General features: G+C 52.2%; 1 protein-coding gene across 1 annotated transcript in view; it reads left to right on the top strand.

The window, feature by feature from the left end:
• The window catches only part of SYT13 (synaptotagmin 13), a 43,537-nt gene that overhangs the window by 6,105 nt on the left and 10,086 nt on the right, over positions 1–27,346 (top strand). Inside the window, exons 2-3 of the mRNA XM_045808686.2 lie at positions 23,115–23,340; positions 26,019–26,153. Coding sequence (XP_045664642.1) covers positions 23,115–23,340; positions 26,019–26,153 — 361 coding nt within the window. The remainder of the gene's footprint in view (positions 1–23,114; positions 23,341–26,018; positions 26,154–27,346) is intronic.

The following is a 27,346-nucleotide window of genomic DNA, read 5'->3' as shown; positions in this document are numbered from 1 at the left end:
TCCCTTTTACAGATGGGAAAAGCAAAACACAGCACGCTTAAGCAACGTTTTAGTGGCAGAGTTGGAAATCAAATTTAGGAAGTCTGGCTCCTGAGCCCACGCTTTGACCACTAGGCTGGAGGTTAGCAGAGAAATCTAGTCAAAATTACACTCGAACCGCTGTGTTTCCCCAGATATGGCATAAAAGTGTCAAAAATAGGCATTTTTGCACGTCAGCCTCAGAAGCATTTCCCAAAGCTTTGGATGGCTTTGTCGCCTCTCATGTCCATCACACATCACGCTGGGGGTGCAGCCCAGGGCCCTCTGGAGAGATTTACACAGTAAACATGTTTGGGCTGGTTGCTTAGCAACAAGGAAGACAATATGAATTTTTCATCAAGAAATTAGCATAGATTATTTCAGAGGAATGAGCACACACCCGCCAGAAATACCAGGCCCTTCCACATACAATGTGAATCCCAAGTCTTTGTCCTCAGTCCCTTCCCAGTGGTAGGTCCCAGACCCATCACATCTCCCTCCCTTCCTCATTTCTCCTCTGATGGAGCATGTCAATAATTCAGGGGCCTGGCTCTTGTCTTCACGGGACTGACAGTTCTCTAGCACCTTGTGTTTACTGCAGGAGAAAAGACTGCTGCCTCTTTAGATGTTTTCAGATTTGTAGACCCTGGCCCCGGTTTACCATCAAGTACCTGGGGTGCGGGAGGAGGAATAGACAGGCCATCTGAGTGTGATGGAAGAAACGCCCAGAGGAGAAATCGGAGGGGGGTAAGGGGAGAGACCAGTCATATGGGGAAGCAGCAGACCCAGAAGACAAAGAGGAAGCAGGGTAAAGATTGACTGGCCATCCCAGGGTCGGAGACCAGTAGGAGAAATCAGAATACCTGGCGAGGATCCCCACTATTTGACCTTCAATCTCCCAGCAATCAGGAACCGTGCATAACTCAGTGTCACTGCATTCACTCCCTCCGGAGCTGATTTCTCGCTAACAAACATTAGCAAACCTTGCTTTGAGGATGGGGGAGAATAGCTTCACCAGGATACATGTTAAGACCTAAGGGGTTCTATCTGTACACATCAGAATCAACATACACACGCGTGCCAAGGGCCCTGTCTAGCCGCTTTGTTAAGAGATAATGTGTTAGTGGATTTCTGAAGGCAAACAGATGAAAAGGGTGATAGATTCCTCCCTGTCACCTCCCTCCCTCCCTTTCTCCCTTGATTATGTTTATTGAGCACATACTATGCGCCAGGTACTGTGCTTGGGGGCAGGGGGATACAGTAGTAACTGCTCCTTCCTCAGCAACACGCTCGCCTATCCTCAGCCCTCATGAAATTTGTAATGGGGGAGACCAGAGTTAATAGGAGAAGAGCACAGACAGATGAAGATGCAGTAGTGGTAAGTGACCTAAAGAGAAAGTTCTAGTGCTGTGATAGTGTACGGTGGGGCTGACCCCATCAGGAAGGTCAGGGAAGGCTTTCCTGGACAGAGTGATGGCCAAGCTGAGAGCTGGGTTGGAAGGGAAGTTAACTAGGGCGATGGGGAGGGGTGTGAGAGGCTCCAGATAGAGGAATGAGGCCGTGCAAAGGTCCTGTGACAGAAACCTAGCACTTAGAAGGACCCAGCAAAAGGTCAGTGCCCCCGAAGAGCAGAGAGCAAGGCGGGGCCTGGTGTAGGATGAGGCTGGGATGTGGACTGGGGCAAGCAGGGCATTGTAGACCAGGGACAGGTTCACTCATTCATTTATTCATTGACGTATCAAACTTGATCAACGCCTATGTGAGGAGCACTGATAATATGAAGGTTATAGTTATTTTCAAAACTTTTTTTTAATCGAGGTGAAATTCGCATAATGAACTCTTCTAAGGAGTACGAGTCACACTGTCACGTTGTTCTAGAACTTTGTTCTCACCTTCATCCGGCTCTAAAACATCTTCATCTCCCCTGGAGAGAGCTCCGTACCTATTAATTAGACACACTTTCTGTTCCCTGCTCTCTTCCAGTCCCTGGCAACCTCCAATCTGCTGTCTGTCTTTCTGGATCTGCCTGTTCGGGACGTTTGACATATTTGGAATCATAAACACATGACCTTTTGTTTGTGGCTTTTTTCACTTAGCATCATGTTCTCAAGGTCCATCCACGTTGTGGCTTCTATCGGAACTTTATTCTTGTGGCTGCATAACATCCCATGACGTGTTTTCGCCGTATTTTGTTTATCCATTCATCGGTTGATGGACGTCTGGGCGGACATTGGCTAGAGGGCCGTTGGCAAGCATATGGACGTTGATTCTGACATGTACCTAGAGTCCCTTCATTCTTAACATGGATCCCGGTGAAGCTGTTCTCCCCCCTCCTCAAAGCAGGGGTTCCCGATGTGTGTGAGCAGCTCTTGGGTCATTGGGAATAGTGCTGCTGCGGACGTCACTGCACACACATTCGTCTGACACCCTGTCTTCCCTTCTCCCAAGTAGATACCTAGGAGTGGAATTACCGCATCGTTTGGCAATTGAATGCTTCACTTTTTGAGGGAATGCCAAGCTGTTTGCTATAGCGGCTGCACTGTTTACATTTCCACCAGCAATGTCTGAGACTTCCAGTTTCTTCACATCCTTGCTAGCGGTTGTGAGTTTCCTTTTTTTGTTTTTTTGTTACCGCCAACCTAGTGGCTGTGAAGTGGTATTTCATTGCAGTGCTTTTTAGGCTTTTAAGTTTTTAAAAATCCAAACTTTCAATTTTTTTTTTTTTTTTTGAGAGAGAGAGAGCATGAGCATGAGCAATGGGGCAGAGACAAAGGAAGACAGAGAATCCCAAGCAGTCTCCAGACTTAGCGGGGGGTTTGATCCCTCGACCCTGAGACCATGACCTGAGCCGAAATCAAGAGTCAGACGCCCAATCCACTGAGCCACCCAGGCGCGCCCCCAACACACACCAAACTCTCATTTTAAAAATACTCATCGGTATCTGGCAGGTTTTTAAAGCATTTCCTCTCGGTGTGGAATGCCCGTGACAATGAATCCACAAGGGAACACCTGGGCAAACATTTCGTCCCTCCAGAGTCTTACAAGGGGAGGCCGTGTGTGGCAGTCCTGGCTCCCCTGTTGTACTGGCGTGTTTACACCTGCTGCTCCACCCTTTAAATACATTGCGTGTTATCACTGTCACGGTCCTCACCCCTCCCCTGAGCTTGAGCCCTCGTGGGTCCCAGTCTGCTTCCCCCACATACCTGGGGGTCCTACAAGCCCAGGTTCAATTGAGGGTGTTTAGTATCTTTCAATATCATTTGCTTACGTATTGACATTATCAGACCAGTGCGATGCCAGAAGGAGAAGCCTTGGTCCCCTGTGGTGTCAGCCCACTGCGCGCACTTGCAAACCTTCCCACTGGGGAGTTCCCGACGTGCTAATTAAGTGGAAGGTGTTTTAATTGACTTATATTATAGAAAATTCCTGGGAGACTTTTACATGGTGTTTAAGGATGTGATATTTTGGGAAGTTGATTGAGGTTTTTGGGTGGACTTGGAATGCATTATGACTTTTCTCATTTAAAATAATGGAATTCGAGTGACCGTGCTCTGAAATTTGCTAGCTAGTTAGTAGTTGCATACATGAATATGAATAAGTAAAAAGGGGAGGTGCGTCCTATGCGAATTTTGTGAAAGTGAGTCTTCATCCATCTGGCATAGACCTCAGGGTACTTTGACATATCTCGTGGGCTCCCCCTCAACCCGCCCTCTCAGTAAGTCCAAGATGGGTTGCTCCTTCATAGAGAAACTGAGCAATGCTGGCAGATGGCCAGAGAAGTGAGGAGAAATGTTCAATGGCTTCCTGAGTCAGAGGATGGGTGGGTGGATGGATGGATGGATGGATGATGGTTGGATGGATGGATGGTTGGATGGATGGATGGGGTGGAAGGGATCATGGGGCTACTGCCTCTGCTTGCAGCCAAAATAAAAATCCCAAGTACAGCAACAAGCTTGCTGAGGCATCACCGTGCTCCTCTGTGCTCGCCTTTAGTGACACAGCAAGGAATCGCGACAAGCCCAGAGGGCGTGGCGGCCTCACCTTCTTTCTATTCATTTCCCTCCCTTCCGAGTCTCCGTTCACTTGGCTAACATTGGAGACAGTTTAAAAACCTTCAGCTGCGAAGCCAACGGGCTAATGCCCATGGAGACTATGTTTTCCTTGGAAAAGCGTCACCCACCACACAGCTTCGGATTTGCTGCTGAGAAAGGCATGGTGACAGGGGTGTGGTTTATTGAAGCAGGATTTTGGAGACTTGGCCTTTCAGAGTGAAGAATCCCGCTTTGGAGAGGACAGAGTTGGGAGATGACGGTAAGGTTGCAGGACAGCCGTGTGGCGGGGCAGGTAGGAGACGTCACGGAAACAGCTGTAAGTGTAGAGTGGCTGCTCTCAGCTCGTTCTGTGTCAGACCCCCTCCTCCCTTCCCACAGCCCACCCGCAAGCATCCTGAGATGCATTTCCGTGTTCAGCTCAGTCCCTTCCCTTAGAAGAAAGGGCAAATCCATCAGAGAGACAGGGCGAAGACAGCATGGCACCGCAAGGCATGAAACTCCAGAGCAAAACAGCAACGTGATCTGGAGGGTTTGGGGGCACCGTCCCTGCCAGCGCCCCTCTGAGGAGCGCGGCTCTTATCTTGCAAGTGAACAGATCCTTCAAGCAGCCACGTGACTGTTGCCCTTTGCTCGACAGCCTCATTACAAACCACGCAGAAACAAAGAACAGAAAGGAGTGGACATGAGATTCGGTAACCCAATTGGAAGCACGACATGGTAGACTTGCATTTGATTTTCAACACCCACCGGGATTAGATGGCTTAATGACAATCTCTTTTCTTGAGATCACTCGAAAGAGGAAATTGCCTCTTAGAATGAAACTTTTCATTTTATGATCAAGCTGCTGAGATAGACTAGGAAGCAGATTAGGCTTCGACCCCAAGCCTGAATTTGAAGGTAGCCTCCACCATTTTTCCAGCCCAATGACCTTGACCGTTGTGAATCGCACTTTTCTCATCAGCAAGCAGGGTTGACGATCACAATCTCTCAGGTAATATTAAAGACTAAGTAAGGTAGCTTTTGAAAGCTGCCAACAGACTCAGCACCTGGCTCTGTTCAGAGTATATTTTAAGTATCTCAAAATCATGGTCTTACTGATCGTTTACAAAAGCAGTGACTTGTGTGTGTGTTCACCACGCAGGAAAGAGAGAGTCCGTGAGAACATTCCAGGTGTGAGAAATGAAAAGGCTTCTATGAGGATGGGAAGGAGAGCATGAAGATTCTGCTTCTAGGATATTCATTCATTTTAAAAATATTTCCGATCACCTACTATGTACGAGACACCGAGCACGGGGGACACTGCAGGAACCAGACAGCGTCTTTGACCTGCTAGAGCTCAGATTTCAGGGATAGAATGTTCCTCACATGGTTGCACAAATGAACATAAATTGACAGCTGTGTTGGGTGTGGTAAGGGAGGTAGGAGTCCTCCCAAGAAGTGATAGCTGATTACTGCTCTGATCTTCAACATATTTGGAAACGCCTTTCAGTAAAAAAAAAAAAAAATCGAGCATGTATATTGCACATGTATATTTAGTTCTTTATAAAGTGTATATATATACTTATATATACTATATATGTGTTACTTTACCAATATATACATCATAAAACATGCACAAAATGGATCTTTTAAAACAATGAGATAAAAATAAATTATAAAATGAAATTCTGTTATTTTCTTCCCATACCCCACATGAACTGTCTTGCATACCCCTATGACGTACAGTTAGTGCTATTTACTAGGTAAAGGTGTTGGGGCTGACATTTGCAGTCTTCTAGGCATAGGGCATGTGCAAAGGCCCTGTGGAAAGAAGAAATATCACTCAGGAGGGACTGGATGAAGGTCGAAGTGGGTAGAGTACAAAGAGCACAGGAGGGAGTGAGGTGAAGGGGCCAGTCAGGCCAGGGCAGGGCCACCCAGGACCTTCTGGGCCACCAGAATTGTTTGGATGTTTATCCCAAGAGCAATGGAAGCTACTGAAAGTTCTTCAGTATGATATGACATGGCTATATTTGGGCTGTGAAACCATCCTTTTGGATGGGGGAAGAGTAGAGAGAGAGACAAGGGAAGGCCTGGAGGAAGACTGTGCTGGTTTGGGTTGGTATGATGGTGGCAGTGAATTGGCAGGATGTTTTGGAAATAGATCGACTGGTTTTGCCTATAGTTTGGGGGTGGGCTTCAGGAAGAGGGAGGAGTTAGGGATGATACCTCAGGTTTTTCACTTACCCAACGGGAGAGTGGTGGTAATTAGTGAAGCAGGGAACACTCAGCAAAAATGAGGTCATGGATTCGAAGTCATGAGGTCACTTTTGTGCAGGGAGAGCTCGAGGGGTCTTTGTGCTGTCTGCACGAAGATGTCCAGCATGCTGGTGGTGTGGCGGGTCTGGAGCTCACAGTACGGCTGTGATGTATACTGGGGAGCCGAAGATGTATGTTGGGCAGTCATCTGTAAGAGGCAGCAATCACAGCCGTGAGCACGGCTGAGACCAGCTAGCAAGAGGGCAGAACAAGAGGGAAAAGAGCCTGGGAAGTCCTGACCGACACCAACATTTCATGAGAAGGAGGAGTGGCCAGAGAGGAAGGAGAAGAACCTAGAGAAACAATGTCAGAGGGATAATAATAACAGGAGAAAAAGCTTTTTTTAAGAGGAAGGGAATCCTCAAGTGCGAAGCTGCCACTGAAAAGTCAAGGAAGGTAAGACTGAAAAAAATCCATAGGAATTAGAGGGTAAAGGTCATCGGTGACCTTGGAGGCCAAAAGTGACCTTCCGGCAGGCTGACAGGGGCCCTTTGGGGATGGCTTGTCATACGGATGGAGAGTGAGGAAGTGAGGAGGGCACCAAGTACTGGCGATTCTTTTGAGATGTGTGGCTGGCTGCCAAGGGGCAGAGAGGCCGAGCACAGCGGCTGAGCAGGGGACAAGAAGCCAGTGGAAAGTTGAGCACATTTAAAAGCTGATGGGGGAGGAGCCAGTTGAAAGAGAAAGGTAAACATTCAAGAGCGAGGAAGAGAGACCTGGCAAATAACTGGGCTGGGGCTCCCACAAATGCCGTGGGGATGGGTGCCAGACTCAGACCGAAGGGCTGGTCCCGGAGGCAGAGAGCGAGGGGTGCACCTGCCGTGGTGTCACAGGACGGGGGTGGCCACAGCGTCCTTCCGGCCGAGGGGAGCAGGTGTATGTCTGTTTGCAGGACACAAAGGGGCCTGTTCTCTTGGCTTCCTTTTTGTCTGTGGAGGAAGCCTGAGGTGATAGATTCCAAAGTGTGGGCTCAGGGAAGGAGTTAGGGCAACGGTAAGATTGCGGGGCAGGGCTTGGAGCCAGTTTGAGGTTGCTGACCATGAATTTGTCAGGGGACCACCCCCCTGGAGCCACCCTCCTGCAGGGCAGGACTGTTGGGCGCAGGCATCGCGGTGTAGCGGGCTCGTCCGACGTTGGGGTTTTGCCACAAGGCATCAGGGAAGGGCGGGAAGGCAAGGGGGTCTTTAGACACTAAAAAGGTGTTGAAATGATGGCCCGTGGAATCAAATTGGGAAGGTAGCCAAGGGAAGAAAGGGAGGAGAAAGCAGAGGGCTGCCTGGTCTGAAGGCTCCTTAGGGATGGGAGAGCAGGTGTGGGGGGGCTCCGGCAGCAGCTGGAAGAGGGAGCCAGGGCCGCAGGGGCCCTGAGGGCAGTGTGCCCACCAGGGTCAGAGGTGCCAGAAGCATCCTTCGGTTCCCTCACAAGGCTGGTAGGGGTGGGGTGAGGGCACCTTGGTGCGGTGAGTCATTGACAGACTTCAGTTCTTAAGAAGACAGGACAAGTCAGCAGCTAGTTAAGTCAGCAGTCACCTGCCCTGAGGTGTTTCTGGAATTCTCCATTTTAGGGAAATTCGAGACTAAGGAAGGAGCACCTGGATTCTAACTCCTGAAGGCCACAGGGGACATCAGGCCGGCTGCGTGCCTCGATGACCTGTACCTGTGGCTTAGCGTCTGGAAGGCGGGGTCGAGGCCCCTGGTGTGTTGGTGGCTCCCTGGGCCGCTGCCTGAGATCCGGGCAAGCGCCCCGAGGGCGCGGGTGTCCCTGGCAGAGTCACGCCGGAGCCCCGGGCCTCTCAGGAGCAGAAGGGTGGCTCTGGCTGCCACCGCCGCCAGAAGCCAAGCTCCTGGGACTCCTCCCGGCAGCCTCTGGGAGGCCGCGCTGATTGCGGCAGTCTATGAAATGGTTATTGGATTAATAAATAGTGTTAATAATTAAGTTGTCATTAAAACGACTCCAGTGAACTGATTGGATGTGACGCACGAGGTGAGTGGAGGACAGGAAGCCTTCGGGCTTTGGGTTCCAGTTTTACTCTGCCCCTTGCTTGCTGCGTGATGGCTGGCTGGTGACTTCACCTGTCTGTGCCTCAGTGTGGCCATCTGCAAACTGTGTCATTGTCACCGAATCCTGGGGATTCAATCAGATCATCCAGGCGGGGCGGTGCCCAGAACGTAAGTGTCGGGCTGGACATTGTCCCTTTGCCTCCAGACCACCCTCTGCATACTTCTCCCCTCCCTGCCAGTCCCGCTCAAACTCACCCCATTTTCCTAACCTCCCCGTCCCCGTTCCCTGGTCGCAGAAGTCCTGGTCTAGGGCTGTGAGCAGTGCCCAGCTACTCCCGGCTCCAGAAGTCTCCATTCCATGTTGTTTTCCTTCACCTCCCCCACCTTTGTAAATACCTGCTTTATGAAACGCTCCTCAATGGCCCGCTTTGAATGTGCCTTCTGTTCCTGCCCAAACCCTAACTGATAGGGTTTTCAATCAATGTCAGCTATTATTACCAACCCTGATAACTCATAATAACAAAGGGAGAGTCTGCGCATCAGAGAGGGGGGTGCAAATTGGCAAAGGTCAGAGTCAACAATGTTAGCACAGGGCTTCATTGTTTAGAAACTGCTTTCGTTAGCCTCTAGCCTGGTTTCTGTTTGGTCCAGCCAGTGGCATGGTTTCCGCTGCGTCTAGCCTCTAGCGGGGTGCCCTGTACATCTTGGAGCTTGTGCAGGGAGGAAAGGTCAGCTGTTTTTTCTCATTTCAAAAAGCTTGACATGAGCCGAGGAAAACTATCTGACATTTAGCATAACTTGGAGCCAAATGCTCCGGTATTATGGACCTTCCCTAATCAAATCCCATTTTTGTGACCATTGGTAGCCTGTTGGAACGTTGGCCCGTGTGACGCAGAAGGGAAATCCAGCGGGTCCGCAGCCCATCTAAAAGTTAGCAGCTGGGCCTATAGCTGATCGTCAGCGGCTTTGGGTTGGCTCAGGGGGGCCCCCGGGAGGGGAATGTCAGAAGCAGCTCTTCAGGGGCTGTGCCTTACAGTCTCTGACAAAAGTCACAGCGAAGAAATGATCTGTTGCCCAGTCGTTGCTGTAGCTGCAGACGTTCGGTGACCCTCGTCTTGAGCCCCGACGGGTAGGGACGGGGGTGCCTTTCCTTTAATGCGGCTCTCTCTAGACTTCTCCCTCTCCCTACCCACCGCTCCACCCGTGAGCACCGTCGAATCTTCCCTGGGGACTTGTCTCGCAAGCCGCCTTCCTCTGCCATCGAGACAGGTGGACCCTGGCCCAGCCCCTCGCTTGCTCTCACCTGGCTCTGGGCTGGCCTTCTCGCCTCCCGTCCCTCCTGCATGACCTGCTACTCTGATGTACTGAAAATGCTGCTCATTTCATTCTCCTATGCATTAGCTGTCTGGGTCTCTCCACTGGTTATACTGGTGATACCCTGGAATTCAAAACCTTTTGCTTGGTATTCGAGACCCTTCATGGCCTGGCCTCACCATTCCTTTGCAAATCCATTTCTCTAATCCCAATCATTCTCTTCAGCTGGTTTGCCAGACTCTCCGGGCCCCGGATGTGCACCCCTCTGCCCACGTTGCTGCACTCTCGCCATTTGAGCTCCCTCTGCCTCTCCTGCCCATACTTATCCTTGGATGCTGGGCTGAAGCCCCTCTGGCAGGAAGCCTCCCGTGACCTCACAAACCATGAGGACCTCTTCCCTCGTCTTTTGCAGCACGTAGTCAAGACATACGGTCCTTCGCAATGACCTTCAATACTTACTTTTTATACGTATGCATCAGGGAAAGCATATGGCATCTAGCCTTCATCTTGTATACAAATTCTTATCCATTCGTAGCGGCTTCCCGGAGCCCTGAGCTGAAGCGGCCGTCTGAGGGGGGCAGTTAAAGACTGCTTGAGCGGACTCGTCGTGTCTGCCCCGGACACAGGAGAGGTCTAGCCTAAGCAGTTCGTATTTCCCATATGTGAACTATCTCGTCCCCACCACGGCGTAGCAAGCCTCCCGGGGGCAGGGACCTAGTCATGCATCTCGCGTTGGTGTCCAGGACGGGCGAGCACAGACAGTGCGCAGCAAGTGTGTGCAGAGTTTCGGTGTTATCGGCAAGGAATTGGAGGGTTTGGGCTTAAAACCAGAAAGTAAGGAGGTTCTGGTAAAACAGTCACTGTCCTGTTTTGAAGCCACACTTTACAACTTGGCTGTTTTTTAAACCACCGGGTTGGAAAACGAGGTGCTTCCCAAGCGTCTGTCCAGAAGTGGCTGGATGGCTTCACTCAGCGGTTCTGTGCACGTGCCTCCACACAGCTCTCCTCCCATGCTCAAGGGTTTTCCAGAATGTACCTCCATTCTCTCCCGCTAAGAAAAGCTTATCGGAATGCAAATATGGAAGGAGGTATTATTATGAGAACCTTGGATGTGCTCTAACTGATGTTTTAAGTGGGAAAAAAAGATCAAATTCCGGTACCGTAGCTATCGCTTGTAAGCAGCTTGACAGGAAGGTTAAAGACTGTTGCCCTTTGTCAAGAGTTTCATCAGTTGTCAAGTGTGATAGAATCAAAACATCCTTTAGCTGTTCTCAGGGAAGATCCCAAATTCAGTGTCAAGGAAACTGGCCTATAACCAGATTTCTCAGTCTTTCATACCAAAAAGACGTTCCAGCAGTAGAGACATGGCACCCACAGATAAGAAACCGAGAGAAAATGTCTTATGTAGTCAAACGGACAGTTGCTTAAAGGCCACAGACACCAACATCAAACATCTGGGTTCTCATCCTACAGAAATGGTTGATGATGCAGGACTGAGATTTTCCTTTGTACGTGGACACGCTTTCCCAGAAAGACTTTGAAGGCCCTGGGAAACCAGTGCAGTGGGCGTGGGGGGAGAAAGTTCTAACAGGTCAAGGCTGGCTGAGGTTGCGCTTGGAGTCAATCCCACTGGCACCACCGGCCACGGCCTTGCTGTGGCTGAACATGGAGGATAAGGATAGGCTGGATGGGGTGGCAAGACTGAGTTTGAGCCCCAGACTACTGACCAGAAGGGTCTTCTCTGACCTTTCAAACATCCTGGCTTCGAAACAATGCTTATGACGGATGCTGATGAGCTTGCCACATAGTCTTGCCGTTGTCTTGGCTCCTGTCACAAACGAGACACGTTTTCGGCACGAAGCAAGTCAAGCCCGTATTCAAAACTGAGAGCAGTAACAAAGCTGTTGCCCGAACATCCAGGCACTTCGTTAAAGAAACCCAGACACCTGGGGGTGGGGGGGAGTGGGGTTGTCAGTCTAATGACGTGGCATCAGCCAGCAAATCAAAAGCAACTCATGGGACATCTCCATTTCCACCTGCTTATGGATGGTATTTGGAGACGGCCTCCGGGGAAGCATGTTGTGTCGTGTGGTCAGCAGCCCTGGCTTTGGGGGGACTTATCTTCCAAGTCCAGAGCAGTCATATATGAGCTATAGGATTTTTAGTAAGTTTCAGACTCCCTGAGCCCCAATTTCCTCCTTTGTAAAGAATTAGGCTGTTTTTGTTTATTAATATGAGGGTGTAGAGTAGGGAGACTATTAGGCACTTGCTATAGGGCTGTGTGACGTTGTGTGAGATTGTAGCTTTCCCGCCGTCCAGAGGCGGTGACCATACTGCCCACTCAGGCATTGTGATGTGACTAACGAAGTCAACGCGGGGACCCCCTAGGGGAAGGAAGTCTCTAGGCGGGGTCTTGCCATTTTGTGGTTTTGTTTTTTGAATTCCGCTTACGCTGGGAATGTTGGGAGAACGGCAACACTCACCGTCCCTCCTCTGCTCGTGGGGCTTTAAGCTTTAGTTGTCCCCCTGTTCTCTGCATGCACTGCACACTTTCAAGCCACGGCCACGGTCCGGAATGCCCGTCTCCCAGCTGTCCACCGCCAAGCTGCTGCTCCTACTTGGGGGAGTGCCCAACCCAAAGTCAGAGCCTCAGAATCTTCCTGAAAATCTCCTCCCTTCAACGCACACCACCCACCCTGAGATCCTCCCCCAGGTGATGTGATGTGCTCCTCTAGACTGTGTCTCGCACCGCTGATCTCATGACAGCATTTATTATTCTATGAACCCCCCCCCCACGCCCACTCCTCCCCCCGCACACAGTGTTGAGGGCTGGGACCTGTGTCTGCTGTGGGCCCCGTCATATCGGGTTCTCAGTCTTAAATGGTGATTGATGGAATGAACGAACGGATAGCTGGGGTCAGAGGGCAGAGGTGGGACATCGTCCCTCCCTCCGGTCCCGGTGGCTTCTCCTTAGATCTACCCAACACTTTAGAAAGATAACAGACCATCATGTCTTTGGTTCCTTGGTCTCGCCCAGGCAGGAAGTTCATGGTCAAGCTAGAAAGCCTGCAAGCTCCACGGCCACGTGCTGGGTGGGATTCAAATACTGGCTCTGCATCCAGGTAATGGCGGGGCTTCAGACTTTAGTCCTCTGTGCCTCAGTGTCCTCCTCTGTAAAGTGGGGATAATAAATAATGCCTCCTTCCAGAGGTTGTGAGGTTTGAATGGAGCCCTCCAGGTAAACCACTCACAGTTGTTTCTGACACGTGATTAATGCTAGAGAGGGTTTTTGCCCCCCAATTTTAGCTTGGAAAGCCTTTCCTGACCCTCACATTCTACGTGGATATCATTTCCCCTCCCCTCCCACCCTCACCGTTACCATCGGTCCTTTTTTTGCATCTAGTGACTTCTTGCTTTCTATTTCCCTGTTGGTGCTCAGCCCACAAGGGAAGTGACCAGTGTTGTTCGTGCAGCTGACCAGCATCTAGAGATTTCACAGACGTTGAACAAATGATTGGATGAATGACGACCAGCAGAGAAAGGGTTGACACTGGGCTGGCTACTATTTTCAGTTGGGGCTCATTCTCGTCCGCTGGAGAGGCTCATCTACCCAACGGACAGTAAGGCTAAACCTCCTTGTCTGTTGCACCTCCTGGTCTGTCACATTTCGTACCAGCGAGGGGTCAGGGAGTGTCCTGGGTCGACTACAAACTAGCCTTTTTAGATTTTAAAATAACAAAAGAAGTGAAAGAAAGTAGCAGGTGAGTCCCAAGGGAGGAGGAGTTGAAAAGGCATCGGGGACACGGACTTGTAATAAACAGAAGACGAGGTGTTGGAAGGGATATTGAAAGATGGAGCAGTGGCTGGGTTGCCATGGAAACACTGCCTGGCGCCTGGACCAGAAGACAAGCTGCTCCTTCCAAGTGAATTTCAGCCTCGCAGCTGCAGTATGCCCTCCCCCAGAGTACACCCTCCCCCGGGGGCCTGACCCTGGGGATTTGCCCGTAAGCCTCTAAGAAGTCGATACCTGGTACCAGCAGGTCCCCTGGAGTGGGAGATCTACCCCACAAGTAACGGGGGAACTGAGGGGACTTGCTGAGAGACAGGGAGGTCTTGCCCAGGAGCGGCTCGCCACACAAGAGGGCATTTCTACACTTATCCCACCCAGATTTCTGGGGCCTTTCTGAAGCCAGGGTGTTCCCACGTGGGCCGCAGGGACCACCCACATTACAGTCATATTGGGGAGCTTCATAGACATGCGGGTTCCCCAGCCTCTACCCACCACCTCTGAATCAAACCCCTGGGCCTTGGGGTTTCAGAAAAATCAGAATTTTTCACTTCCGCAGGTGGGAATTATGCACACCCAAGTGCAGGAAGCAGCGCTTACAACCCTGTTCCTCTGCCTGAAGGGTGCGTAGGCGCAGAGCTGGGGTGGTGGGGCCGCCCAGGGGCCTGGGCATCAGTCTCCAGGGCAGGAAAACACTGGTGAGCAATCAAGTATGACTGGAGATGAGAGGAGGTGGAGAAAGGGGCCGGAAGCAGGGCAGAGTGGTTCAGTGTAGGGCTCTGGAGTGAGTCTGCCTGGGTTTGAATCGAGCCCCTACCACTCACTGGCTGGTGGTGCGTTCTATCTGGAAAATGGGATGGATCCTAGGAGTAGTTCCTGGTGGGGTTATTGTGAGGATTCGGTGAGCTCATATCTGAATGGTGCAGGGCACAGGGGGGCAGAACCGCAAGGTAGAAGAGGCTGAGACTCCCGAGTTTGGAGAAGGGCCAGTAGACCTTTAGGACTGTAAGAAACCAGCTTTTATTGGGCTCGGCCATTTGGGTGTGGGGTTGCTTGTTACATAGCAGTGGACTTGCCTGACTGATACAGGCAAGCAGCCTGTTAGTCATGAAGCTTCACCCCATTGTAGGGGTGTGTGAGGATGCTCTCTAGAGGGAATGGGCAGTGGGGAGCAAGCCTTTGGGCTGGTTAAGAGCCTCTATGGCTGCACCCCAAATTCTCACAGAGGGAGCTATCTACGTGGTTGGAAGGACTTCCCACTCACAGACTCAGCCTCCAGGAGTTGGTCCTTCCCTAGAGGCAAAAGGACTATTTCTGGTAACTCGTAGCTGGACCTAATGGACTTACTGCCCATCGTCCAGACATTAGGGAGAGAATCCTGCTTCTCCGCTAGGGGAGCACGTGCGTGCGTGCGTGTGTGAGCATGTGTGAGAGCGAGTCCGTGTGTGAATGCGTGGGAGGTGGAGCCAGTGTCCTGGAAACTATCTCAAGGCACAAAGTAAACAAGGGCAACTTTTCCTTCCTGGTGATAATTTAAAACACTTTTGTCCTACAGAGATCACATGGGGCCAAATATAAAAAGTCACATGAATTTAAATGATAGAGCTGGAGATTTCAGGAAAGATTCCCGGTTGCTCCAGAAGACGTCCCCTTCCCTGGAGTATGCGTTACCTTTCTCTGCCTCTGGAGCTGCTTTGGAAGGAAAGTTTGAGAAACGCGGATCCAGAGACCGGCAGATCCTAAATAGAAGTCCGCAGATAGCTCTGAGCTGGCCGTATGTAGGGATCACTTGGGACACTTGCTGAACATTCAGGTTCTTTCTTTTAAAGGTTTTACTTATCTATGTGACAGAGAGAGAGAGAGAGCACAAGCAGGGGGAGCGGCAGGCAGAGGGAGAGGGAGAAGCAGACTTCCCACAGAGCAGGGAGCCCCGATGTGGGACTTGATCCCAGGACCTCGGGATCATGACCTGAGCCAAAGGCAGACGCTTAACTGACTCAGCCACCCAGGCGCCCTCTGAACATTCAGATTCTTTTTTTTTTTTTTTAAAGATTTTATTTATTTATTTGACAGAGATAGAGACAGCCAGCGAGAGAGGGAACACAAGCAGGGGGAGTGGGAGAGGAAGAGCAGTCTCCCAGCAGAGGAGCCCGATGTGGGGCTCAATCCCATAACGGCGGGATCACGCCCTGAGCCGAAGGCAGGCGCTTAACCGCTGTGCCACCCAGGCGCCCCGAACATTCAGATTCTTATGCCCATCTCAGAAAGCCTAATGCAGCAGGTTGGATCGCCGTGTGTGTGTGTGTGTGTGTGTGTGTGTGTGTGTGTGTGTGTGCGCGCGCGCGCGCGCGTATCCACCTCTCTCTGAATTATTAGTGAGGTATAGTTCACATTACATATTGTAAGCATATAGCTTCCTCGGTTTTGACAAATATTTATCTTGTGGGCTATAACCACACACCTGACATGCCTCTTACCACTCACTTCTCCCAGAAGCGCCCACTCTTCTGATGTCTATCACCATCGATTAGTTTTACCTGTTCTAAAACTACGTGTAAATCAATGTTTCTCGATATGCACTGCTGACATTTTGGGTTGGATAATTGTTGTAGGGACCTGTCCTATGCTTTGGAGGATGGTTGGCGACATTTCTGGCCTCCACCCAGGAACAGCATCCACCTGTCTGTTGTAACAAGCAAAAATGTCTCCAGACATTGCAAATGTTCCCCGAGTTAAGCACTAGCAGTATAAATCGAATTACGCAGTATATATTCTTACGTAGGGTGCCTTCTTTCGTACAGCACATTTTTGTGATTTTTCTCTGTTGTTGAGCATTCACATAATTCATTTCTTTCTATTTTTGAGGAGTATTCCGTCATGAAAATAGGTCACAATTTACTTATTTTCCTGTTGATGGACTCCTGGGCTGATGCCAGTGCGGGGCCAGAACGGGTAGCGTTACTACCAGTATTCATGGCCAAATCTTCGTGTGAACATATATTTTCATTGTACTTGGATGACACCAAGGAGAGCAATTGCGGGCCAGAGGGAAGGTAGAGTTTAACTTGTCTGAAACTCCCACTTGTCCAAAGTGGTTTCCTCTTTTCCCTTCCAAGCAACGTATGAACGTTCCCATTGTCTCCCATCCTTGCCCAGACTTGATGTCGCCATTCTTATTCATTTTAGCCATTCCGGTGGATGTGTAGTTGTTTCTATATTTTTTACGCCTTCTTGGAAAATTCTGCCGAACAGCTGTATTAGTTACACAATGTTGGCTAACAAATCATGCCCCAAATCAGTGGCTTAAAATAACACCAGGTCGCAGCGTCTGAGGGTCAGGAATCGGGTCCTGGCGTAGCCGGATCGTCTGGCTCAGGGTCACGTCCTCCAGGGCTGCGGTCATCTCAAGGTCCGACAGGGGCAGGACCAACTTCCGAGTTGTTGGCAGGATTCAGTTCCTCCCAGCTGCTCTCCCTCCCTTGCCAGCCGGGTCCCCCCAGGCTTGCCAGGCAGATCTCAACATCACAGCCTGTCAGGGGGAGCAGACAAGATGAAATCTAATTCTCTTGCAACCTAATCTCCCATGTGAGAGCTCAGCACACACTCTCTTCATCAGAAGCAAGTCACGAGGTGCAGCCCACACTCCGGGGAAGAGAGTTCCACAAAGGGGTGCAGGCCAGGAGGTGCGGGGTCCCCGGAGGCCACTGTAGGGCCATCTTCCCAGCAGCTCCAGTGTGAGAAGCTCTGTTTTGTTTCGTTTTAATATCTACTGATCTCATCACAAGAGAGTTCATGGGCAGACCCTGATGCATGAACCCCACTTTGCATAGCAGTGGTCTAGATAGACCCCAGGGTCAAACGAGTATCTCCGACATTTGTTGAGGGGTTGTTATGCTCGCCTCTGTGCTAAGAGCTTTACCCCGCTCGCTTAGGTAATCGTCCGTCCAACCCCATTGTCAGCACCCCCATTTTACAAATGAAGAAACTGGGGGCACAGAGAGGTTCATGAATCAGACCCAAGATTGTGTAGCAGGTAATTGGCAGAATGTGGGTCCCAGCCCCACACTTTCTTGTTCGGAAGCTTGAACACCTGACCACCAGGCTCCCTTACAAACTCGGGGATGCATGTCAGTGTGCAAAACGACCAACGTCAGTGTCCAGAGGGGACAGAAGCTGGCAGGCTCCTTTCTCCAGCCCCGCTGGAGCGGGGCTTGGCTCTGCTTCGCTGCAGAACCCCCAGCTGCAGTGGCCTGTGTTTGACATACTCCAAATGCTCTGTGTTTGGCTCTCTCCCCTCTGTCCTCTCCTTTTTTAAGTTCAAGTGTGAGAGATGGAGCCGTCTGTCCCCTTTCCCAGCCGGAGGCTGCTTCGCCCACCCGTAACTTCCTGGGTGCTGCGATGCTTGAAGACAGATGCCCTAGCACGAAAGCCCAATTTAATAAACAGTCTTTAGGTGGCAAAAATTAATCATGTCACGAAAGGGGTCGCCCAACGTCTCTGGTAAGGTTAAGCGTTTGTTTCCAGATCATTAACTGCATAATTAATTTCTCTTTTCCCCCACACAGGCCCCATAAGGGAAGGACAGCATCTGTCTTGTTCACTTCGGTGTTCCTAACACTTAGCATAGGACCTGGCCTGGAGTAGGGCTCAATAAATATTTGTTCATGAAATGAAGGCTCGCCCCTCCCCCTGCCATCTGTCTTAGGCTGGATTAGGGAAAGCTGGGCCTGCCCTGAGGCCTCTGTGCTGCTCTTTAGCCGGAAGTGCGAAGGGGTGCAGGAGGGAGGGGGGAGGAGGCCACATGCAGGGGCGTTACTGGGCCGGCCACCACCTGGCATCGAGGGCCATTGCTGGAGGTGTCATCTTCCGAGAGATGACTGAAGATACTTTTGGGAGGGGTAGGAAGGAGGAGAAGAGAAGAATTCAGGTCTGGCTTCCAGCTCTTCATGGTCAAGCCCCACCCCCGACCCCCGACACCGTGGAGTGTTAAGTCTTGGCACATCGGGGTTGCCCTTGGGTGGGCCCAGACTGTCCCTGGGTGTCTCATGCACCTCAGCAGCCACCGAGAAGCCCCAGAGCAGATGACAAGAGGGGAGGGGGACGGGCGTGACCCAAGGCACGGTGAAGCTGCTCACGGCCCACGCTGGGCAAGAGCAAGTGGCCCGAGGCCCCGGAGACAGGCGAGGCCAGGAGAACGTGCAGAGACCCGTCAGAGGGGCCTCCCGTCTCCGTACCTGTCATGCCGGCACCAGACGGGCGTTCCCTCATTGTTGAGTGTCTGCCCCCCTGGAAACTCTCTCCCTGATTCATTCTGCACTGATAATTCCACCCTGGGTTCCAGGGAGAGTGGAGGGAGGATCCCCACTTCCAAATCCTGCCCCTCCTGCCACGCGGGGTTAGGCTGGAGCGCGGGCCCTTCCCTGGGGGGCTGCTCCCCTGGCGCCTCCCTCCTCCCAAACCTTGCACCCCACTCGTGATGCTTTCTCAGCCTCACTCCCAAACCTTTTTTCTGCTTCTTGGGCACTGAAGTAAGTTCCAGCTGTTAAAATTGGGAACACTGATGCACTTGAAAGATGTGGTGGAACCAGGCTTTTGAAATGCAATAAATAAGGTTGGACGGGAGAATTGGATAGGTAATCAGCCGCTGCTTTTCCTTCTTGAAGAGAGTCATGAAGCAGCCATCAGACTCTGTCCTCGGCCCAGTTAAGGCCTATAAATCACTCTGCACTTCAGGGAGCCATGGCCACACAGGATCGCACCCAGGCAGAGCAGGGATAGACAGCGGGCGAGCGCGACTTGGGCTGGATGCCGAGACATTCAGGAGGTGGGAATGGTGTCTTACCTTAGGCAGCTTCGCTACAGCAGTCGGGGTGTCCTGGGATGCTCATGAGAAATGCCGTGCCTCAGTTCCCGATGTTCCCGGCTGCAAATCCCAAAGACCCTGATCCCAACCGGTGTAAACAGTAAGGACAATGTTGCTCAGTGGTCTTGCAGGGCAGAGGTGGGATACCAGGCTTGGATAATCCACTGGCTTGAGGACACTGGTCACCAGAGACAGAGCTTCCTTTTTTCTCTCCACCCTGCGGTCCCCCATGTCAACTTTGTCCTGAGCCTGGCTCATCTTGTAGTCGCCAGATAGGACCACAGGCTTCCCGTCCGGCCGGGGAGAGGATCTCTTCTACCACTGTGAAGTGCAAGTCCTTCCATTCTGTCTGGGTTGGCTTTCCCAGACAGGCGCCAACCCCTGTGGCGGAAAGAGTACTCAAGACCTGATAGAATCAGGCTAAACAGGTCCCCCCCCGCCCCCCGCCACCGCACAGCTGGGGCTGCGGTGGGGCTCAGAAAACCTGGCGATCTGGAGGAAAGGCAGCATGGAGAGGATGGATATTGGCGGACACCCAAGAAAACCCCAACTTTGTGCTCTGGGGTTGCATTTTAAGCTCTTGTCACAACTCCCGAGCTCACCAGGGGCACACAAATTAAGACCCACTGAGTGGGGAGGAAGGCCGACCCAGGCTCTGCAGAGACTTGCGGCCACGCAGAGCGAACGTCACTCAGAACTGAGCCCGATGACTATTTTCCCATGAAAAATGCAGAACCAGCCAAGTTTGATCCAACTGGAAATCAATCAACATAGCCCTCTTCTGAAGGGTTGAACTGGGATGAAATCAAATATGAAACCACAAGAGTAGCTCCCCCCGCCAACCAGCCCAACGACCTTAGTTCTGGACCCAACAAGTGACAGATAGCGTGGCTCTGAGAAGGGCCTGGGTGTCCAGCAGCTGGTGGGAAGCCGAGCGCTTTTGTGCTAATGAACAGGAGGAAGCAGCCGGGGCCCGAACCCGGATGCCACCATCGCCCTCAGCTTCCAGCGTCCAAGACACACGGGGACTTTTTTTTTCTTGAGAAGCAGCTGCAGGACAGTGGAAGTGACACAAATTTGGAGAAAAAGATCTGGAGGCTCAATTATACACCACTTGTCAATTATATGACCTTGAACTTCCTCATGCCTCTGTTTCCTCATTGTGCGATAGTATAGTCAATATAACTCAGACGTGGACGAAATATGGGAGGCAGGTGCCACTTCGTGGAGGATAAAAAGACATGAGGACGTCAGTCATTGCTCAAGTCGGGAGCACAGCCTTCCCCACCACCCTACTCGCCACTCCCACTCCGCTTTCCAATCTGCCCCTCCTACAAGGTCTAGCTCATGCCCTGGCTCCTCCCTGACACCCTCCCTGGCCTCCCAGACCCCCGCTTGCCCCCTGCATGCACCGTCCGCTCTCCCCCTCCCTGTGGCCACGTGCCTGCTGCCCGCTTCTGTAACTGCATCCCGAACTGCCAAGTACACCTGTTACTTACTCTCCAGTGGGTGACCGACTCCCCAACTCACCTGTACCTGCAAATAAAGAGCTGTGTCTCCCACCTCTTCAGAGCTCAGAACGTGGGAGTGGAACCAACCTTGAAATCACCTGCCCCTGGAGGTGACTCCTCAGAGTGGCGAAATGACCCGCCAAGACCTGCTCAGCTCTGGCGGTCGGGTCAGCACCAGGAGCCAGGCCCCTTGATTCTCCGTGGCACGGTCAACGGGGTGGGGGTGCAAAGGGGACTGATTTTGCAAACCATACGGGTCCCTCTGTGGGGGACTCGTCACGATGTGTAACAGAGACAAACGTTTCTGACAGTGGGTGTTGGGCCTGGCGAAGGCTCGAAGGTGGGAAGGAGCTCGGGGGCCACAGTGGCAGTGGGCTTTGGGGCCAGGCTGATCTAGGTATCATCCTGCTGCCACCCCCACTGTCTGCTCATGGGCAGCTTCGTTCCATTTAAGGCAGAAATGCTTTTTGAGCTTGTCCGTGGCAGGCACACTCAGCAGAGATCGGGATAGACGTGCCCTGGCTTGGCTGTACTGTCCTCCGCTGGGCAGCGTTTCCGAGAGATGAATTAAGTGTTTAAGCCCCTCTAAGTCCCTTAGGGAGTTCGAGAGAATAAGAGGTAACGCAGGGCAACGCCCTGCATGGTGGCCGGGAGACCCCAGCTGCTGCCTCTGGCCCCTGGGAGCCCTGGTGCACTCCTCACCTGCTCTCCAGTCGATGAGGACAGTTAGGAATGCCTTGTCACCAAGGTCCAGCCTCCCTCGAGAATGGTCTGGGACAGAGTGGCAATGAGGGCAGAGTGTCCAGGGTTTATCCTGGGATGGTGGAATGTAGAGTGTGCAAACACTGGGCACACACTTTGAAACAGCGTGAACTTCCAAGTGCTGCCCCCTCCAGCACTGCATGACCGCCACCCCTACCCCTGCCCCCACATCTCAGCCCTTGGGTCACTCCTGTCACTGGAGAGAGCAGCCTTGACCCCTGGCTGGCCCCTCCAGCAGCCACAGAGGGGAGAGCCAGGAGGACCGGCGAGGAGGGCAGGAAGCTTCTTGGGGGACTCTCCCATGGCACCGTACCTGCCCCAACTTGGGGGCTATTTTGTGGGCTACCCAGCTAGCAGTTTGAGCTCCAGGTCTGGCCCTCAGTCCCTGATTTCCGGGGGACTGGGCAGACCCCCGATATTGCTACCTGGTATGTAAGTTTGAATGCCTCGGATAGAAGGAATCTCAGTTCCTAAGGGAGGCAAAGAGAAGATTCCACTGGTCTGTGTGAGACAGCCCTGCAGGCTTAGAGCTTCACAAGCTCATGGGCCTTCATGTAAAGAGAAGATGCCCTTCATTCCAGGGGGACTAAGCCCCTACCTCAGGGTGCACGGCTGGCCAAGTGGTGCACAGACTGCAGTTTGACCCCCACTCGCCCCTCATCCAGCCTCCTTTGTGCAGTGCACGAACCAGGCCACTAAGCGTGGCAGACTTAGCCACAGTTTTGTACCGTGTGCTCCCTGTGAGCAGACACTATGCAGTCACCTGGGACACCAAAGGAGCAAGATGAGACGGAATCCCTGAGCTTATAGAGCTCACACAGGACTGGCCACAAACAGGCCAACCTATGACCAAAACAATATAGGGTGAGCTCAATGCTATCAAGGAAAGCGCAGGATGTGGTGAAAGGGAAGGGACAGGTGTGGGGGAGGGACTTCATTTACAGCAGGTGTGTGGAGGGGGAGGTTTCGGGGGAGGGGTTGAGGGCCAGAAATCAGACCCAGAAAGAGTTCAGCCTGTTCGAGAAGCAGGAAGGTCAGTGGCTGGAGGGGTGTGAAGAGAGGATTCTGGGGCGACGTCAGAAAGCTGAGTAGGGCCGCGTGGAACAAGTGCCGGTAGGTCACTGCTGGAAGTTTGGATTTTGTTCTAAGTGTGGTGGGACCCCTGGCACTTCTGAGCCACTGGGTGGAAGAGGCAGGGGGAAGCGACAAGAGGCAGGTGGCCCAGGTGATAACCATCCGGGGCACAGCAGAGGACCAAGGGACAGGGGGAGGAGGGACAGCTGAACAGGGCCTGTCTCACTACACTCTGCCACCACTCATGGGGTCCTGGATTCTGGTGGGCTTGGAGGTGACATTTCAGCTTCTGGGGTGGTGCCCCTAAGAGCAGAAAGGGACCACAGCCCGCCCTCTGCCTCTCGTGACAGGTCAGGTCACGGCGTCTCCTTTCTGTGGGTGGCACACAGGTGGGAGGTGCTCTCGAGGACTAATCAGAGTGATGTGTGTTTGCAGTTCAACGTTAAAAAGTCCACGGAGCCCGTCCAGCCCCGAGCCCTCCTCAAGTTCCCAGACGTCTACGGACCCAGGCCGGCTGTGACAGCCCCGGAGGTCATCAACTACGCAGACTACACTCTGAGGACCACAGAGGAGCCCGCCGCACCTGTCAGTCCCCAGGCCCTGAACGACAGCCGCCTCAAAAGGCAGGTCACAGAGGAGCTGTTCATCCTTCCTCAGAATGGTAGGGGTCTCCTGCCCCTGGTTCCCCTCTAGGCAGCACTTCGGGAGGGGGGAGCTGGGTGTGGCCAGCCCCAGCATCCACAGCATTTGACGCAGGGCAAGTGGGTGAGCCCAGGGCCTCAGAGCCACAGAGCTTTATTCCTGCAGACGTATTGCTTCATTGCTTCCCTCCAGGGCCTCCAGCTTCCCAATGGACAGTGGAGAGTCCTTTTTAAGTCGTGTAGAGGAGTCGTGATAAGATCATGGGCTTTCAGAGTTACGGGTTCGATTCTCTGCTCTTTCATGTACTCGTTGGCTGGCCTCGGTCATGTTGCTAACCTTTCTGGGCCTCAGTTTCCTCATACGTAAAATGGGATTGCGCTATGATCTGCCCCATAGGGCTGCTGGGAAGTGTAAATAAAAGAATGCTTATAAAGCGCTCAGTGCAGGGAGTGGCACAAAGGACATACTCACAACATACTGTCACCATGATGTTTCTCTTCTTCTCATCAGGACAGACTTCAAGATGTAACACCTTTAGGGGTGCAGGGCTACGCTGGGCCCTGGGGCAGATGTGTCAGGCAGACACTGTCCCTAAGCGAAAGGAGCGTGCAGGCTTTCAGAAGGAGGCAAGAAATACATTCGGGAGAATAGATTGTTGTGTGGTTTGGGGGTTTTGTTTGTGTGGTTCGACAGGGACATGGAGGAAGAGGAAGCAGCAGAACTGGCTTTGACATTGACCCCAGTTTTGATACATCTCCTGGCCTGGGTCCAACTGTACCCCATGCTGGCGGGTGAACAACCCCTCCCCCGCCAAACCCACCCAAGGACCACAGTGATTAGTCCAGCGTTTCTTCAAGAACAGATTCACATAATGCTTGTGGCATGAACGAAACTGCTCCACTTTTAGCCTCCAGCCTACATTTTATTTTTATTTTAAAGATTTAAAAAAATGTATTTATTTGAGAGAGAGCATGAGCAGGGGGAGGGGCAGAGGGAGAGGGAGAAGCAGGCTCTGCACTGAGCAGGGAGCCCAGTGTGGGACTCCATCCCAAACCCTGAGATCATGACCTGAACCGAAGGCAGATGCTTAACCCACTGAGCCACCCACATGCCCCAAGCAGCCTACATTTTAAATAGATGAAAACAGACCCCTTGGGGACTCGAGAGCTTACATTTGGAGGGTGGGGAAGAGCTTGCCTGAGGAGCCTCGAGGGTGGGTGATCAGAATCCTAATTTCTCAAAGCCTGGATGAAGCCAGGATTGGATGCTCTGGACCAGGAAGAGCAGGGGAGCGTGTCAGAGTCTGGAACCATGAAGACTTCAGAACATTAGCTCATCTTCTCTTTGTCATCGTTCTTCATTGCTTTTCCCACCGCAGAAGCCAAGCGATGGCTCCACAGAAAGCTCTCAGGAACTGACTCTTCAGCAAGTATTGACCAGAGGGATGGGCGAGCAGGAGAGGGGGAGGCCAGATCGATTGCACATCATCCCCATGATGCTGGACATGTCCTACCCCCCCCCCCCCGTGACAATCCTCAGCTCCCTGTGGAGCTCCGTGTCCCATTTCTGGAAGCTGAATCTGTCCCCGCATTTCCAAGTGGTGCGGCTTTGGTCTGGTTTTGATTTGGCTTTGAAGGCTGAGGCTGTCTGAGAGCGGAGAGCTCTGGGCGCCAGGCAGGCCCCTTCTGGCGCTGACCCTGCTGCTCTCCTCCGTGTGGCGGCCTCAGAAGCCGCGTGGGTCCTGTGTGTGTGTTGATGTCGCTTTACGCATTGCTCACGGCCTGGTCAATCTGTTCCTGACTTAGACGCGCCAGGGGACTTGCTCACCATTTGCACAAACCCCATAACGAGCCATTTGGGAAGCTCAATAGTCCTTCAAGTATCTACTCTCTGAATTTGTTCTGAAAACCAAAATTTTTTAAATTCCAATTTGCCTCAAGTGGAGTCTGCTACAGCTGCTGGACCCTCTAATTCTTGTAGTATATTCGACGGATGACAATCTTCCAGATGTTTGGCTCCTGGGCAAGCGGGCAGAATGAGCAATCTTGGTGGTTTTAGGGACTTCTGAATTAAAGCGACGGTCATTCATTCGTCCCACAGGCGTTTATTGGACCTGCACGGAAGTCACGTCTACGACCCCTGACCTTGCCCCGGGCATCTCCCCCTGACTTATTCTCTCACATTGATCTCCAGCCACCAACACCTGGGGAGCAGGGATTAGACTCCAGGAGAGGGGGAGCTGGAGGTGGGCTGAGCTCAGTTTGCCTGATACAGTGTGACTGGACCACACAGGCTGTGACAGTTTCCCTTCCCGAAAGCTCACCAGGGGCCGGGCCCTGGGCCAAGTACTTTCCCCACTTTATTTCACTTCGTGCAAGTAACTTGAGGAGAGAGGAACTATGATCGCTCCCATGGTAAAGATGAGGCAACTGCGAAGTCCCTTGTCCAGGGTCACATAACTGTTACAGGGCAGCTCACGTGTGACACCAAAGACCATGTCTTGCCCACGGGGCAGTGACAGTCCCTTAAAATGTCATCCCAGAACCACAGGTGTCACCCTGGGTGGCCACCATGATTTGGCCCCAGCTAGGGAGCTATCGGTTTGCATTCATGACATAGGTGGCAGATGGGAAAGATGTGATCTGGACGACGGGACCCTAGCGAGGGTGGCAGTGACGGCTTTACCTCTCTTAACAGGTGTGGTGGAGGATGTGTGTGTCATGGAGGCCTGGAACCCAGAGAAGGCCGCCAGTTGGAACCAGGCGCCCAAACTCCACTACCGCGTGGACTATGACCGGCAGAAGGCAGAACTGTTTGTGACTCGTCTGGAAGGTATCACTTTTGTTTGACTTCCACGGGCTTCCATGTGTCCGTCTCCCCTGGAGGAGCTGGGCAGGAGGGATGGGGGCATCTGCAGCTGGAGGGAGCTCTCTGTAATGAACAGATTCCGAAATGTGTGGGGCTCCCCCCCCCATAACATCCAAAGTGGAGAATCCTAGTTGGCAAATACCTTTGCTCCAAGGGGTGATTCAGGGACCAGACTCCTTCCATCAGGAGTCCCCCCCGCCCCCAGTTCCCTCAGGCCTCCTTGTCATCTGTATCTAGCAGGTGGAAAGAGAGGGAGGAGAGGGAGAGAGCACAACCAACCGCCCCTTAGAAGCCATGACCTACGCAGAATACGCGTCACGCCTGCTCAGTGCTGGAACTCAGTCACGTGGCCGCTGACTGCCAAGGAGCCTGGGCAATGTGGCTCAGTGGGTGCTCAGAAAAAAGGAAAGGGGTTTTTGGTGAAGAGCTGGCTATCTGCCGCAGGTGCCTTCGCCATTGAATGGGGCTTTGTGCTGAACGTGAAGGGTGCTCTGAATGGGCCGCCAAGTTTCTGTAACCCGAGAACGGGGCAGGCTTTCCAAGGGGGTCAGGATGTCCCTGGTCTCCCTACCCCCACAATTCACTTTACCACCAGCAAACAAAGCTGAGGCTTTGCAAAGGAATTGGGGCTAACAATGGGCCATTCTATGGCTCCTGGGAGTTGGGAGCTGTGAGCAGGAGAAATTAGATTTTTGTATTAAATTTTATGCTTTTTAAGGGGTGTTTTTCCTCTTTATGCTCTTTCAAGATTTTTTAGCCTTTTCAAATATATTACATTTGGTCTTCACCATAGTCCCATTTAACAGATTAGGTAACTGAGGTCTAGCAACCTCGGGTGACTTGTCTGAGATACTCCAGCTATTGGTGCCAGAGCCAGGACTAAACCCAGTTCCCCTGGAGCTCGGTGGAGGGTTCTAGCAGGATGTATGGCCCCAGTCCTTCACCTTCCCTTCCTGGGAAAGATCAGCTACCCTTTCTCAGCTGATCATTGAGTAGCCAGCCATAAAAGCACCACGAGTACAAGTTTCTGGGTCAGTCCATCTTGGGAAGCTTTAAAAACACCAAAGTTTAGAATAAGAAAACAACGGAGGTGGTGGCCAAGCGATGCGTGTCACAGATGGTTGTGTGGTAAATATTTAAAGTACAGAACGAACAGT

The sequence above is a fragment of the Ursus americanus genome, chromosome 24 (assembly GCF_024610735.1).
Source record: "Ursus americanus isolate L20-20 chromosome 24, mUrsAme1.1.p, whole genome shotgun sequence".
Taxonomy (NCBI): domain Eukaryota; kingdom Metazoa; phylum Chordata; class Mammalia; order Carnivora; family Ursidae; genus Ursus; species Ursus americanus.
This window is presented reverse-complemented; position numbering and strand designations above follow the sequence as displayed.